Genomic DNA, 14,446 nt, shown 5'->3' with positions numbered 1-14,446 from the left:
CGTCCCTAATTTAGCAGTGTAAGACTAGAGGGAAGGCAGCTAGTAATCGCCACCCACCGCCAACTCTTGGGCTACTCTTTTACCAACGAATAGTGGGATTGACCGTCACATTATACGCCCTCACGGCTGGGAGGGCGAGCATGTTTAGCGCGACTCGGGCGCGAACCCGCGACCCTCGGATTACGAGTCGCACGCCTTACGCGCTAGGCCATGCCAGGCCTCCACTCGTCTCCGAGTCATTTTTTTTTTTTTTTTAACGAAGCGATCGCAAAGACTGGCTATTGCACTAACTTTAGTGAGATTGCGGGGCTAATTATCGAAAAATAAATTGGCCGTAATTTTTAACTTATATTTCTACTACGCTTTAATGCGAATGTTTTTGATTCGTCCGACGTCTTTAAATGCTGTACATGGAAACCATAGAATAAGGAAAGTTTAAGCAAAGGGCGTGAAAACTACTGCAAATCTTGTAGAGGTCGCGGCTCGTTAATATAATAAATATGTTGATGCTCGTGTGAGAATGACCAAGTTTTTAGTTGTTTATTTCTTTTAATAGGCCACTGGTTTCCACATTATGTGTGTCACTAATGTGTCGCTGCTAGTTGCTAGGTATGTCACGGGAGTTTCATCAAACCAAAATAAACTAAGAACATAAAAATTACTTTAAAATACTCCATTTCACAAAAGGGGTGTCACGTAAACTAAGTTCAGTGGGTTACAGTTTGAGGTCAGTCACAAAGAGTTTGGTAACCATCGTAGAGCAAAACCGCACCGAGCCATTTGCTGTGTTCACCACAGGAATTCAAATTCCAGATTTTAACGTTCTAAGTTGTTGTTTGTTATTAAGCACAAAGCTATACAAAGGGTTATCTGAGCTCTGTCAATCATGGGTATCCAAGCTTGATTTCCAGGAGTATAAGTTATACTGCTGTACCAATGAGGAGCAATGTCGTAAGTCCGTAAACCTACCGTTGTCTTTGAACTGTTGCATGTGACCCTGGAAATACCGTTAAATCATATAGGAAAGCTTGATACGTTTGTTTGTTTTTTAATTTCGCGAAAGCTACACGAGGGCTATCTGCTCTTGCTGTCCCTAATTTATCAGTGTAAGACTAGGGAGAGAAAGCAGCTAGTCATCACCACCCACCGTCAAATCTTGGGTTTATCTTTCACCAAGGAATAGTGGAATTGACCGTAACATTATATCGCCTCCATGACTGAAATGTCAAGCATATTTGGTTCGATGGAGATTCGAACCTGCGACCCTCGGATTACGAGTCAAGCGCTCTAACAACCTGGCCATGCCAGGCCAGTTTCACACATAATTTCCAATGATCTAACCTATTGGAAGATGAAAATATTTACTGGAGTGTAGAAAATAAACAAACCTGAAGTGTCACCATCCACATAAAAATAGCTTTCGTTAAGCTCCGTCTGTAAAAATTAAAAAAAACAACTAAAGTTCTGGCGACAAGATACTCATGTCGTGAAACCGTGATACGACTGTATTGATACATCATACGATACGACATGATTGATGTATCTTCAAGAAATCTGGTAAGCTTTCAGTAAATATTATAAATCTTTTGTAGAGACAAACTCATAATTTCTAATAAAGTATTTTTGCTATAAATTAATGATTCAATATAGAAAGATGCGAAAACATATTTAAACACAATATCTTTTAAATTTACTTTAATCAAAAATGAAAGAGGAAGACCATAAGATCCACCTGGTACAACAAAGTTGAATTAACACAATCATTTTATATTGTTAACAGAAACAACAATATAAGAAAAGATTATATATTTATAATCAGACATAACAATGAACACCAAAGTTTGAGTTAAATATCAGATATTGTACTTTGAATTTTTTGAGTTTATTGTTTAAAATAAAGTTTTTTTATAAACTGTTTTAACGAGAAAAACTTATATAATCAGTTTTTTACACACACACATATATATACATATATATTTGTATATGTCATATATATTTTTTCCATATTCAACAAAATCATCTATGCTTGTGCACAGCTGAGCCCTATACATAATTTTTAAGGAATTTCCTAATTTTTCTGACAGTAACGACGAATTTTTTGTCCTATATTCTCTTAATAAAACTCACTTAAAATGATTCAAATTTAAGCAGAACGTAGAAAACATAAACGTACAACAACCGACAAAAAATGCAAATATTATACCTCTGAACTGTTTAAATGGCTTGTAGTGTGGTTACAACTGTGAATCTTGTTTTAACTAATGTTATATTATTATCTTTTTTTTCTATTCTATTCATCTTCCAATTGTTTATCTAACGTCTGAATAGGTTTTCAAATATTGATAACGTCAATATTAGCGTAGTATAATCTCTTTTAGGTAAGCCGGTCCTTCAAATAATTTTGTCACTTTATACTTAACCTGTTCAGTACCGTAGACGAGATAACTCGTCCAAGCCGATCGGTAACTTAATGCCACGGACGAGTTAATTCGTTCTCAATAATACCTAACTTCAATGCTAGATGCCAGCACCATACATGCATTTGACCTACTTCCAAATTGTTTCACTTTCGATCCAACATGGCGTCACGATAAAAGTTACAAAATGAAGAAGCATTAGAGTTGTATTGTAGCAGCTGAAATACTTAGCAGTCAACGGGTTAACAAGCCTATTAAAGTTTTTTTCTGTATGAAAATTGATACAATTGCAACAGAATATATCACATACAGTCCAGTGTTGTAAATCAATGAGGCCTAGAGTTCCAGCTGAGCCTATTTAGCCGATCGGATTATAGCATCCATGTGTTAAGGGAAACTTTATTAAACCAACCACTTATGAGAAATTAAGATGTTAGAAACTATTATATGTGTCTGAATTTTACACAAAAAATTATTTAAGATTAAGTAAGTTTTGTAAGTATACGAGACTTGTGACTGCAACCATCTAGTATAATATTTATTTGTTGTTAAACACAAAAATCCTCAATTAAGTATCCGTGTTCTGCCCATCGTGGATATCAAAGCCCACACTTTAGCGTTATAAATCCTCAGAACTATCGTTTAGAGTTATAAATCCTCAGAACTGTCGTTTAGAGCCACGGGGATAATTTACCCACATTCAAAGATTCTGTGAAAATTCATTCAAAAGCTACGAAAGTTCGTGTGACATGTTTAAAGAATCCATCAAATTAACACCTGTCATACACCTGATCTTGTACTTCGATTTTCTTAAGCACTTCGTTTGTGATTAAAACAAAATCTAGTAATAAAACTTAAACCTTTCACACACTACTGTGAAGAAATCAGTGTTTTGTTTGTAAAAATGTAAATTGTTATCCTGAAAGAGTACAAACGAAAAGGGATTGTATTAGGGGTTGGATAATGTTTTCACTGAAGAAACACGACATGCATTAGGGTTGGATAATGTTTTCACTGAAGAAACACGACATGCATTAGGGTTGGATAATGTTTTCACTGAAGAAACACGACATGCATTAGGGTTGGATAATGTTTTCACTGAAGAAACACGACATGTATTAGGGTTGGATAATGTTTTCACTGAAGAAACACGACATGTATTAGGAGTTGGATAATGTTTTCACTGAAGAAACACGACATGCATTAGGGTTGGATAATGTTTTCACTGAAGAAGCACGACATGCATTAGGGTTGGATAATGTTTTCACTGAAGAAACACGACATGAATTAGGGTTGGATAATGTTTTCACTGAAGAAACACGACATGCATTAAGGTTGGATAATGTTTTCACTGAAGAAACACGACATGCATTGCATTAGTGGTTGGATAATGTTTTATGATAATGTTTTCAGAAACACGACATCACTGGAGAAACACGACATGCATTAGGGTTGGATAATGTTTTCACTTGAAAAACACGACATGCATTAGGGTTGGATAATGTTTTCACTTGAAAAACACGACATGCATTAGGGTTGGATAATGTTTTCACTGGAGAAACACGACATGCATTAAGGTTGGATAATGTTTTCACTGGAGAAACACGACATGCATTAGGGTTGGATAATGTTTTCACTGGAGAAACACGACATGCATTAGGGTTGGATAATGTTTTCACTGGAGAAACACGACATGCATTAGGGTTGGATAATGTTTTCACTGGAGAAACACGACATGCATTAGGGTTGGATAATGTTTTCACTGGAGAAACACGAGATGCATTAGGGTTGGATAATGTTTTCACTGGAGAAACACGACATGCATTAGGGTTGGATAATGTTTTCACTAGAGAATCACGACATGCATTAGGGTTGGATAATGTTTTCACTGAAGAAACACGACATGCATTAGGGTTGGATAATGTTTTCACTGAAGAAACACGACATGCATTAGGGTTGGATAATGTTTTCACTGGAGAAACACGACATGCATTAGGGTTGGATAATGTTTTCACTGGAGAAACACGACATGCATTAGGGTTGGATAATGTTTTCACTAGAGAATCACGACATGCATTAGGGTTGGATAATGTTTTCACTTGAAAACACGACATGCATTAAAAACACGACATGTTGGATAATGTTTTCACTTGAAAAACACGACATGCATTAGGGTTTGATAATGTTTTCACTGGAGAAACATGACATGCATTAGGGTTGGATAATGTTTTCACTAGAGAATCACGACATGCATTAGGGTTGGATAATGTTTTCACTGAAGAAACACGACATGCATTAGGGTTAGATAATGTTTTCACTGAAGAAGCACGACATGCATTCGGGTTGGATAATGTTTTCACTGGAGAAACACGACATGCATTAGGGTTGGATAATGTTTTCACTGGAGAAACAAGACATGCATTAGGGTTGGATAATGTTTTCACTAGAGAATCACGACATGCATTAGGGTTGGATAATGTTTTCACTTGAAAAACACGACATGCATTAGGGTTGGATAATGTTTTCACTTGAAAAACACGACATGCATTAGGGTTTGATAATGTTTTCACTGGAGAAACATGACATGCATTAGGGTTGGATAATGTTTTCACTAGAGAATCACGACATGCATTAGGGTTGGATAATGTTTTCACTGGAGAAACACGACATGCATTAGGGTTGGATAATGTTTTCACTGCAGAAATACGACATGCATTAGGGTTGGATAATGTTTTCACTGGAGAAACACGACATGCATTAGGGTTGGATAATGTTTTCACTGAGGAAACACGACATGCATTAGGGTTGGATAATGTTTTCACTGAGGAAACACGACATGCATTAGGGTTGGATAATGTTTTCACTGAAGAATCACGACATGTATTAGGGGTTGGATAATGTTTTCACTGAAGAAACACAACATGTATTTAGGTTGGATAATGTTTTCACTGAGGGAACACGGCATGTATTAGGTGGTGGGTAATGTTTTAGCTGAAAGAATACAATACGTGGAATGTTTCAATAACTTTAAAAAAACCTTATGGATAACGTTTGACTATTAATTATCCTCCATGAAATATACAAGAGAAGAAATATTCATATAAATATCTGACCTGAGATAACAGTTGTTACTATCATTAAAATTTAAAATTGAAGGTAAAAGTGCTGTAACTTACGTGCAGTTCGCATCTTGATTGTGAAAGTGCTGTGGTAACGTACATAAGAACGATAGGTAACGTGAACACTATGGGTTCATCCTCTTCCAGTTTCTCTCGAACCTCCGACCTTCACACTTTTTAGCTCTCGCTGAAAGAACATTCTCTTCGGTACGCACGTGCAGGTCATAGCTGAGTTTTGATACTTCCAAATATCCTGCTTACAGACACCACAAAAGGATGGTTGTACAAAGCGTGAAGGCATGTGGACAAGTCACTTAGGTTAACAAGGTGAAGGCAGTCTCGGTATGTTTATAGCTAGCAGATCTACTGTCTGCCGACAAGACAGCGCAGTTTTACAGAAACTGTTAGATAAAATCCATTACCTTTATAGATAACAGTTACACAGTTTTATATTACTAGTAATTAAAAACTAACGACTCTACTTACCTGCACTCTCTTATTTAATTCTAAATAGATATATATATATATATATATTTATTTATTTATATAACTACTTCTAAGAATTCCATCCTGCACAACGTAAAACAAGCATGGATTTTCATATCTCTCTAGCACATAATTTAACAACTTAACGAGGGTGGTGAGTTTTAAACTTAAATATATTAAAGCGTTTCGGTAATGACGCCAGGAAGAACAGTTTTTCAGAAAACATAATGTTTGTGTCTACTTTAATAAACTCGTTCCAAACCAACGTTTCGGAAAATCGGTTTCCAGTGTTGAGCCGACGATATGACAGAGGTTCAGGGTAAACCGTAGCACACTGAGATTCTGGTAGATATTAGATAAGCTATATTATGTCGGTTTCGTGTATTTGATTCGACGACTGCGGAAACGTGCTGGCTTTATGTTTCCTTCCCAGAATTCCCGGTATTTGTGTTTCTGTGCTAGTTTTTTTATCGGTTCTCGTGGAGAGCTGCGTCAAAGAACTCGAAGTGGGAACAAATGAAAGCTTCATTTTCGACAAGATGTTGTTTTCGCTGCCTGTCTTCTTGAGATCGCCGGGTCCGCTGAAACCGAGAGCCCGACTCGTTGGAGAGGAACGGGTCAGAAATTGAGCACGTTGAAGTTGTTGTAGCTTGGTATATTGATCCTGCAACCGTTTCTGTTTATCGAGTAGTTCCTGTTGTCTGTACTCCAGAATCTCCTGGCGGCTCTGGGAGAGAAGCAGGTTAGGGGAAGGGATTAATCTGTTGATGAAGTTCGCAGTATTCACGACACCATGTCCCGCTCCTTCGGACAAGCTCCGCTCCAACTGTGTTCTGATGGAAGGTCCATTCCTCAGCAGCAGCCCCTCTTGAGAATTCACACTTTCACTACTGCTGCTAGACGACTGTTCCCTCCGAATAAACTCGTCCAAGGCTCGTGTTCGAATCATCTGGTTGCTGGCTGGTTTCGAATGGGGTCCATCACCGGAGGCTGGTTTTTGCGATGAATCAGATGCAGACCTAAGGAGCTGTAAACATTGTTGACTTCGCCTGTTAACGAGTTGAGTCTTGAGCTGGGAAGGACTGGCGGCGTGTATGAAGTTGTCTCCTTCTGTCAACGTGGATATGTTGGAAGACTGCATCACAGACCTACTAGTTGTGCGAGGTGGAGGGTGGGGCACTTTTTTAGGCGCTAGGTAGGGTGGCTTTTGAAAATTTTGATTCTTACGACCACTAGACAGAGCAGCAACAGAATTTTTATTTCTGTCTAACGCAGAAGGACTGAGGCGTCGAGTCCCACCTTCGTTTACAGCCAATTTGCTTCCTTCGTCCATGGAAGAGCTTCCTGTCTTTAGATGCCCTTTAGCATGCTGCTGTCGAGAAGGACCGTGGGAAGAGGGTTCAGAGTGTTGGGAAGTAAAATGCCCATGAGCCCAAAGAGAAGTATCTTGTCGCATTTCTTCTGTCTGGTTAAAACATTGAAGCTCATTGAGCAACTCGTCTAGGGCAGTCTCTTTCTCTTGCGCCCTCTGGTGATCCTCAAGAAAACCACGAATCACAGGATCAGAGTCTGGGTCGATGGTCTGTAATTACGTGATAATGTAAAAGATGAACCACTCTATAAAAAATCTTTAAAAGCCACATCAAAAACCTAATAACGTGTGTACGTAACTGTATATTTCCGTAACTATGGACACACTTTCTTCTACATGTCGAGTGCTAAAAGTGTCAGTAGTGTTACACGGCGCCAAATAAACCCTTTAAACAACAATGTCAAAACTAGAGAGCACTACTAGTAGCTGAGTATGGGATTAAAATAAAACTACTGGCAGGAAATAATTTCAATATCGTAGTTAAAAAGGGAGTTCTTTCAATTTATTTGAATGAATTTGAGTATTTCACGATTCCATTTCATCGAAAGCATTCCACGTCTGTTAGCAATCTAGAGTTTTAGTTCTATTCAACTTATGCGATGATTGATGTGTTCATTCCAGTATTTTCAAAAAACGTTTCATAAAGGATTACCTAAACATTTTAACTCATAGACTGGATGGAAGGCATTTGGTCAACAGCGCCCTCTTAAAACACTTACTTGAGTTACTCTAATTGAATCAAATAGAGAAATTTGTTTGATGTTTTTATAACGCATTCAAAGCTCCCAAAGTGCGGAAGTCTTGCTTTTTTTTTTTTTCTTCTTGCGCTAATGGGTCAGTTTCACTATTCGGCACGTCACTAGACAAGACTGGCCTATATAAGTGTCTAAATAAATGTTAAAGAAATAAAGCGTGCATTAAAATATATCTTGATCTAAAAAATCCTCGAGTTTAATATCATCTGGCCAGTTTTTGGGTAAACTTAAGGCTCTAGAATTGATTAAGTGGTATTACCAAGATGGCAACTGGTAATACCAGCTACAAATAGTGAAACTAAGAAATAGCAAAAGCGATTCAAAGAGAGGGGATACGTCTCCCCTAGATGTGCACTGGACAACTCAGTGCAAATAAAAATAACTGTTACTCGAATAACCGAGTCTCCTACCTAGAGACAGGGGTGTGTTTTTTTCTTTCGGCATTTGGTAGGTGATGTTGGGTTTAGCTCATGTTATTTCCAGCATGATGAAACATCACTTTAACGTGCAGTTCACGACTAAAGCCCCACGTGTTCTAACGTAAACTGATCTTTAGGCTCTTACTGTTAAAGCAAGCAGTGTGTTTGGAAAATGACGAATTAGCCTGAAGAAGCGGACAAAGGTCGACAGAGGTGACGTAGAAGTGGTATAAAACCACAATATACTAAAATCAGCCGGTAATTATTAAACGTGTTCAATAAATTATAGAAGACCAGTTAAATTACAAACGACTCACATTACAAACAGAGACTTGCATGGACTGCGACTGCCTTAGAAATTTGTTGGACAACATTTTGAGTTGCTGTTTCTTTCTTATTGATAAGCTTTCATGTTCTCTGCTATACTTTGTATTATGAAGGAGACCGAAGCGGTTTCAGTTATATATTTTTACAACAATAAACAATAATTTTACTAAGATTTTAATGCAAGTTTCCTGCAGTCTCTACATGACTTTAAAACCTCATTTTGAAATAACGATAATTTAATATACCGCTGTGCCACTAGGGGGCAACACGAGCGAAACCGAACATTTTAGCTAGTTTTTATCACGTACAATAATGTTTAAAATACATTTAATTATTTTATTTAAATCAATAAAACAATATACTAAAAACAAATAAAGTGTTATCGATAAAACTAATTTTTCTGTGGTAATAATACTAAACAGCGACTTTTCCAGGTTTCTCTGATCTGTGGGAGCCATGTTGTAAACAACCACGAGGCTACATTTATAAACCATTAGCGAAGCCCTTCCAACCCTCTTCTCTGTAGAATAACTTCGTAATCTCACCTAAACATGCCGTTAATAGATTCTACGCCGCAGTGGCTCATAGTTAAGTCAGTTTGTTTAACATATCTTCGGATAAATTTATCTGATAAACTAGAAATTCATGCCACCCCCATTTCTCACCCATCTTCTATTAGTAACTACACATCTTCACTTTTATCATTACAGTTCAGTTTGTGTTTTACAGATCACCAGGAAGGTTCGTCACGTGAAACAGGAAACGTAGTCTAACCTTAATGGTTACGTTTCCAAAGAGAATAAAGAAAATATGGTGAGACCTGAGAATTTCATTAAAAAAGATACAGTGATGAGAAACTGAGAAGATAACTGGATGATGTTGTTTAAGTATTAGACTATCTGCTGTTTCCACGGTGGAGAATAAAATCCCTGCTTGTGGCATTGTAAATCCGTAAACTTAGCGCTGTAAAAATAAAGTACATATGTCTAAGTAGTTCGGAACTTAGCACCCTCTCTCACTAGTTATTTCCTAGTTATGTCAATTGAAAATAAATGCAAACCATTGTGAAATTAAATGATTATTTTGGTGTACAAATGAAAAAAAAACACATAAAATCGGAAGACGAACGTACAGATAACAGTGTATGGCAGTGGCCACCTTGAAGTGATGACCATAAACCCAACTGCCAGGCCTCATGTACAGTTTATGCTTACTTCTGCTATGTCTAAGAGCCAAGAATATGGTTTTTGAACATTTGATGTCGTGAGCAGGCCGCCTATAGTAGGGTTTGGCCACCACTCTTATAACGTACCCACGACCCCAAAGTGCGGAGAGTGTTTTTAAATCATCGGGACGTGAGCCATGAATCTTCATATTTGATAATCCCTAAGCCTCGACCGATCATGCATCGCGTTTCTAAAACATGACCACAATTTTTTTCTTCTTTTTTACGTGTTTTATTAGCGCTGAGTCACCAGAGGGCGGTAGTGAATGAGATTATATTTCTGAAACGACGATCGGACAAGTGACGTTTACAACACAGCTGACGATTGAATTATGACGATCAAGAGTTTTATGGGTTTTAGTTTTGTTTTTGATTATTTTAAGATAAATTTAGTATACCGCCTCTCGCTTAATGTGTTTGTTGTTAATTACAAAGCTACACAATGGACTACTTGTACTCTGCCCACTACGGACATCAAAACTCGCGATATAAGTCCCCTGACATACCGCTGTGCCACTTTTTAGAGTAATAAGTCCTCACCAATCAGGGGCGTTCGATTATAGTATTTGAGCTGTTTTTTATTCGTTCAATTTTTATAAAAAAAATTGTTATTAAACACATCATAACGTACAACAGAAAAGACAACACCGAACTGAAATTACGCTCAAATTATCCAACTGAATTCTAACATTTAACACAGCATTCTGTTTAGATAGAAGTAAGTAATAATTATACAACACGTCTTTATGAAAGGAAGTTTCTTTGTGTGTAACTAAGCACAAAAGTGCCCACCAGGGCTATCTAAATCTGGTTTATAGTATTGTAAGTATGCAGACATACCGCTATTCCACGGGGGAAGGGGGGAGTGAAAGGTTTGTTTGTTTGGTTTGAATTTCGCACAAAGATACTCAAGGGCTATCTGCGCTAGCCGTCCCTAATTTAGCAGTGTAAGACTAGTGTGGTTTTCTTACAGCAAAGCCACATTGGGCTATCTGCTGAGCCCACCGATGGGAATCGAACCCCTGATTTTAGCGTTGTGAATCCGTGGACTTACCGCCGTACTAGCGGGAGGACATGTAAGACTAGAGGGAAGGCAACTAGTCATCACCACTCACCGCCAACTCTTCGGATATTCTTTTACCAATGAATAGTGGGATTGACCATCACATTATAACGCCCCTCACAGCTGAAAGGGCGAGCATGTTTGGTGTGACGGGGTGAAAGAACTTGACAGTTAAGTACTGTAGTATGTAGAAAATTTATGCTTGATTTCTGTTCGACAGAATTTGTAAACAAAAAACAGTGAGACAGTTGAGACTTACAACGTTAAAATCCGGGGTTTAATTCTCCATGAATCCATGGGCTATCAGTAGATAGCCCACCGTGGTTAAAACAAAGAAACATAATTTGTCAATTGGAGGTAATGGCCAGTGGACAAATAACTGGTCTTTGATTTTTGTTACCCCTGGTGTTTGAAATCTGAAGTTACGCAATAGGTCAGGTTTTCTGGTATTTCGTTACGCAAGCGCGCTAATTTTGTTTCGGACACCTAGATAGAGGTGGGATGATCATTAAAACATTATTATTTGTGACTATTTTAACAATAAATATACTTAGTTCCACATGTCTTTTGTATATGGACTACCTCCAACCCAACACTATTTGGTTTGGATTTCAGGACTCACATTAACTGCGCTCTTTAGTTTTTTGCAATGTATTTTTTACTGATGTATGTACAAATAAATAAATTTGTCTTACATATATCTTTATCTATTTTTATATAAATATATTTGGGGAAAACAGACAAAGTTCCAGTTATATCTGCAGTATTTAGACTTGAGATGCATTGAGAAACACCCCTAAGTCACTATTTGGTGGAAACATCTTTGGCAGGAATTGCTGCTGTGAGTCTTTTTGGATATGCCTCTACCAGCTTTGTACAGTGGGCTAGTGTAATTATTGTCCATTCTTCTTGGAAAAAAATGCTCCAATTGTTACTAGTTCGTTAAGGATTATTGATGGACTACAGCTTTCAAGACTCGCCATACATTGTCCACTCGATTCAGGTCAGGACTTTAACTGGACCATTCTAGGACGTTCACTTTCTTATTCTGAAACCACTCCAGTGTGACTTTGACCTTGCATTTCGAGTCATTGTCCTGCTGAAATGTGAATTGTCGCCCCACTCTTAGATTCTTGGTTGTCTCACGCATGTTTTCTTGCCTGTACTTGGAACTATCCATTTTCTTCTCGATACTGACAAACTTCCCAGTGCCTGCTGATAATGAACATCTCAACAACACGATACTGCCATCACCAGGACTGACAAATGGGATGATGTTGATTGGGTGGTGTGCTGTGTTGGGCTTACATCAGACGTAAGGTTTTGAATTTAGACCAAAGAGCTCAATTTTTGTTTCGTCTGAGCACAAGATATTTTGCCACATGTCTAGAACCATTTACATGCTTTATCATAAATTCCATACGAGATCCAAGATTGTTCTTTTTCAGTAACGGCTTCTTTCTTTCCACTAACCCATAGGGAGCAGTTTTCTACTGGGACCGGATATTGTCCATGTATGAACGCTGACTTTCATTTCTGACATGGAACTTTTGCTTGCTTAGTTTAGAAAGGTGACTGACCTGGGTAGTGACAGGTGGTATAAATCACATTCCACTTCCTAACGATGGATTCCCCTGCACTGAAAGAAACAATCAAGGACTTTGAAATTTTCTTGTAATCTTCTCCTGATTTGTGCTTCTCTACCACTTTATCCACGACTGATTTGGAAAGTTCCTTGGTCTACGTGGTTGGTTTGTTACATCACCATCTAGGCTGTGGCTTGAAGAGAACCATCTACTCTGAAGCCAAGTTAAATGACACACAAACAGACAATTACACTAATTTTGAGACCTTTCAAAATAATTTTTTGCCCTGAACTGATTTATGGTTGCCGTAACAAAGGAGTTGAATATTTATGAAAATGATATTTTTTAAAAAAATAAAAACTCTAACTTAGATAATATCAATGTTTTAACTTTTTCAGTTCCGAGTGGATTGTACAGATTTTAAACATAAATTACTATTTGAAAGTTTCATGATTACAAGACGGCAAAAAATGTGAAAACTTTACAAGGGGTGAAGACTTTTGGAAGACACTGTATATATTTCATATGAAAAGGTTGCTTTTCTTCTAGTAAACATTTTTTGCACTTAGTGTGTGGGTTGTGTCTTAGCCTAGGCATATATTTTCCCATTTTTATCCATTACATAAAGATTATTTAACTATACAGAAATTATAAATGTTCATTATATTCTCAAACAAATGTCCATGACAATCTCAGGCTGCAGCTTGACATTTTACATCTCGAACTAATGCGATCAAATAGTCAATAGCTACAGTAAATCATCATAAACCGATTTAGTTATCTACTAAGTTTATTAGCATTACAATGTATAAAGGTACCTACCATAGCAAGTAATCCTTTGTCTATAGTTAAGCACACAAAAAAGCCAGCAAACAAGATAAATAACAAAACTGAGAACTAAAAAACTTAAAAATAGAGATTCTAAAAAAAAGGAAACAAGACTGGATATACTGTAGACATTAGTTAAACTACAAATCTCTGTTTTACCAAATGTAATCCAGGGGCACAGAATTTGTAATTTGAGTAACTAATATCTACAGTATCTCTAGTCTTGTGTCCTAACTTTTTAAGATCCCTATTTGCAGGTTTTTAAACTCCCAATTTCTATTTATCTTGTATATATATATATATATATATATATATAGCTTGGTATTATTTGTAGAAGGGTTAATAATCCTTTCCCAGACGTAATAATTCAATATACAAAATATTTTAATATTACGTACTTACGATTAGGTTTATAAATAAATCAAGTGATACATGTGAACGAACGCTGAAGATTACTGGTGTGTCGTTTTCTCGCGCGAATAATACCTTGTCATGATTTTTAACGTTATAAGGACCACGTAGAAATGTATTTGTAGCTAGATAAAACCTGAAAAGTTTAATATATATATAATTGTAATGCGTATAGTTTTTCGAAGGGAAAAACGACATTAAAAAGAGAGAAGAACAACCTTCTCAGCCCATTCTAATGTGGAAAGGCCTCTCTGTAAGCTGCGTTTAGGGTTAAAAATAGCCGAATCTAGCTATAACCATCTCAATAAATCGTAAACCAAAATCTCGCGTAGTAAAAATCTCTAAAATTATTCAACCTTAAACAAGATGTGAAAAAACGTAAAAAACGTATATTAAAATTAGTAAAACATGAAAATGTAAACAAAAACAAAGCAAAGC

At 37.1% G+C, this 14,446-nt stretch overlaps 1 protein-coding gene across 8 annotated transcripts in view; it reads right to left on the bottom strand.

The window, feature by feature from the left end:
* Window positions 1–4,581: 4,581 nt before the first annotated feature.
* LOC143233580 (coiled-coil domain-containing protein CG32809-like) overlaps window positions 4,582–14,446 on the bottom strand; it is a 397,453-nt gene continuing 387,588 nt past the window's right edge. For all 8 annotated transcript variants that reach the window (XM_076469933.1, XM_076469932.1, XM_076469934.1 and 5 more), the window contains one exon: window positions 4,582–7,604. In XM_076469933.1, coding sequence (XP_076326048.1) covers window positions 6,384–7,604 — 1,221 coding nt within the window. In that variant the 3' untranslated portion in view covers window positions 4,582–6,383. The remainder of the gene's footprint in view (window positions 7,605–14,446) is intronic.

This window comes from Tachypleus tridentatus, chromosome 12 (genome assembly GCF_004210375.1).
Source record: "Tachypleus tridentatus isolate NWPU-2018 chromosome 12, ASM421037v1, whole genome shotgun sequence".
NCBI lineage: Eukaryota > Metazoa > Arthropoda > Merostomata > Xiphosura > Limulidae > Tachypleus > Tachypleus tridentatus.
Note: the sequence above shows the minus strand (reverse complement) of the source record. Positions and strands in the feature narration are given on the sequence as shown.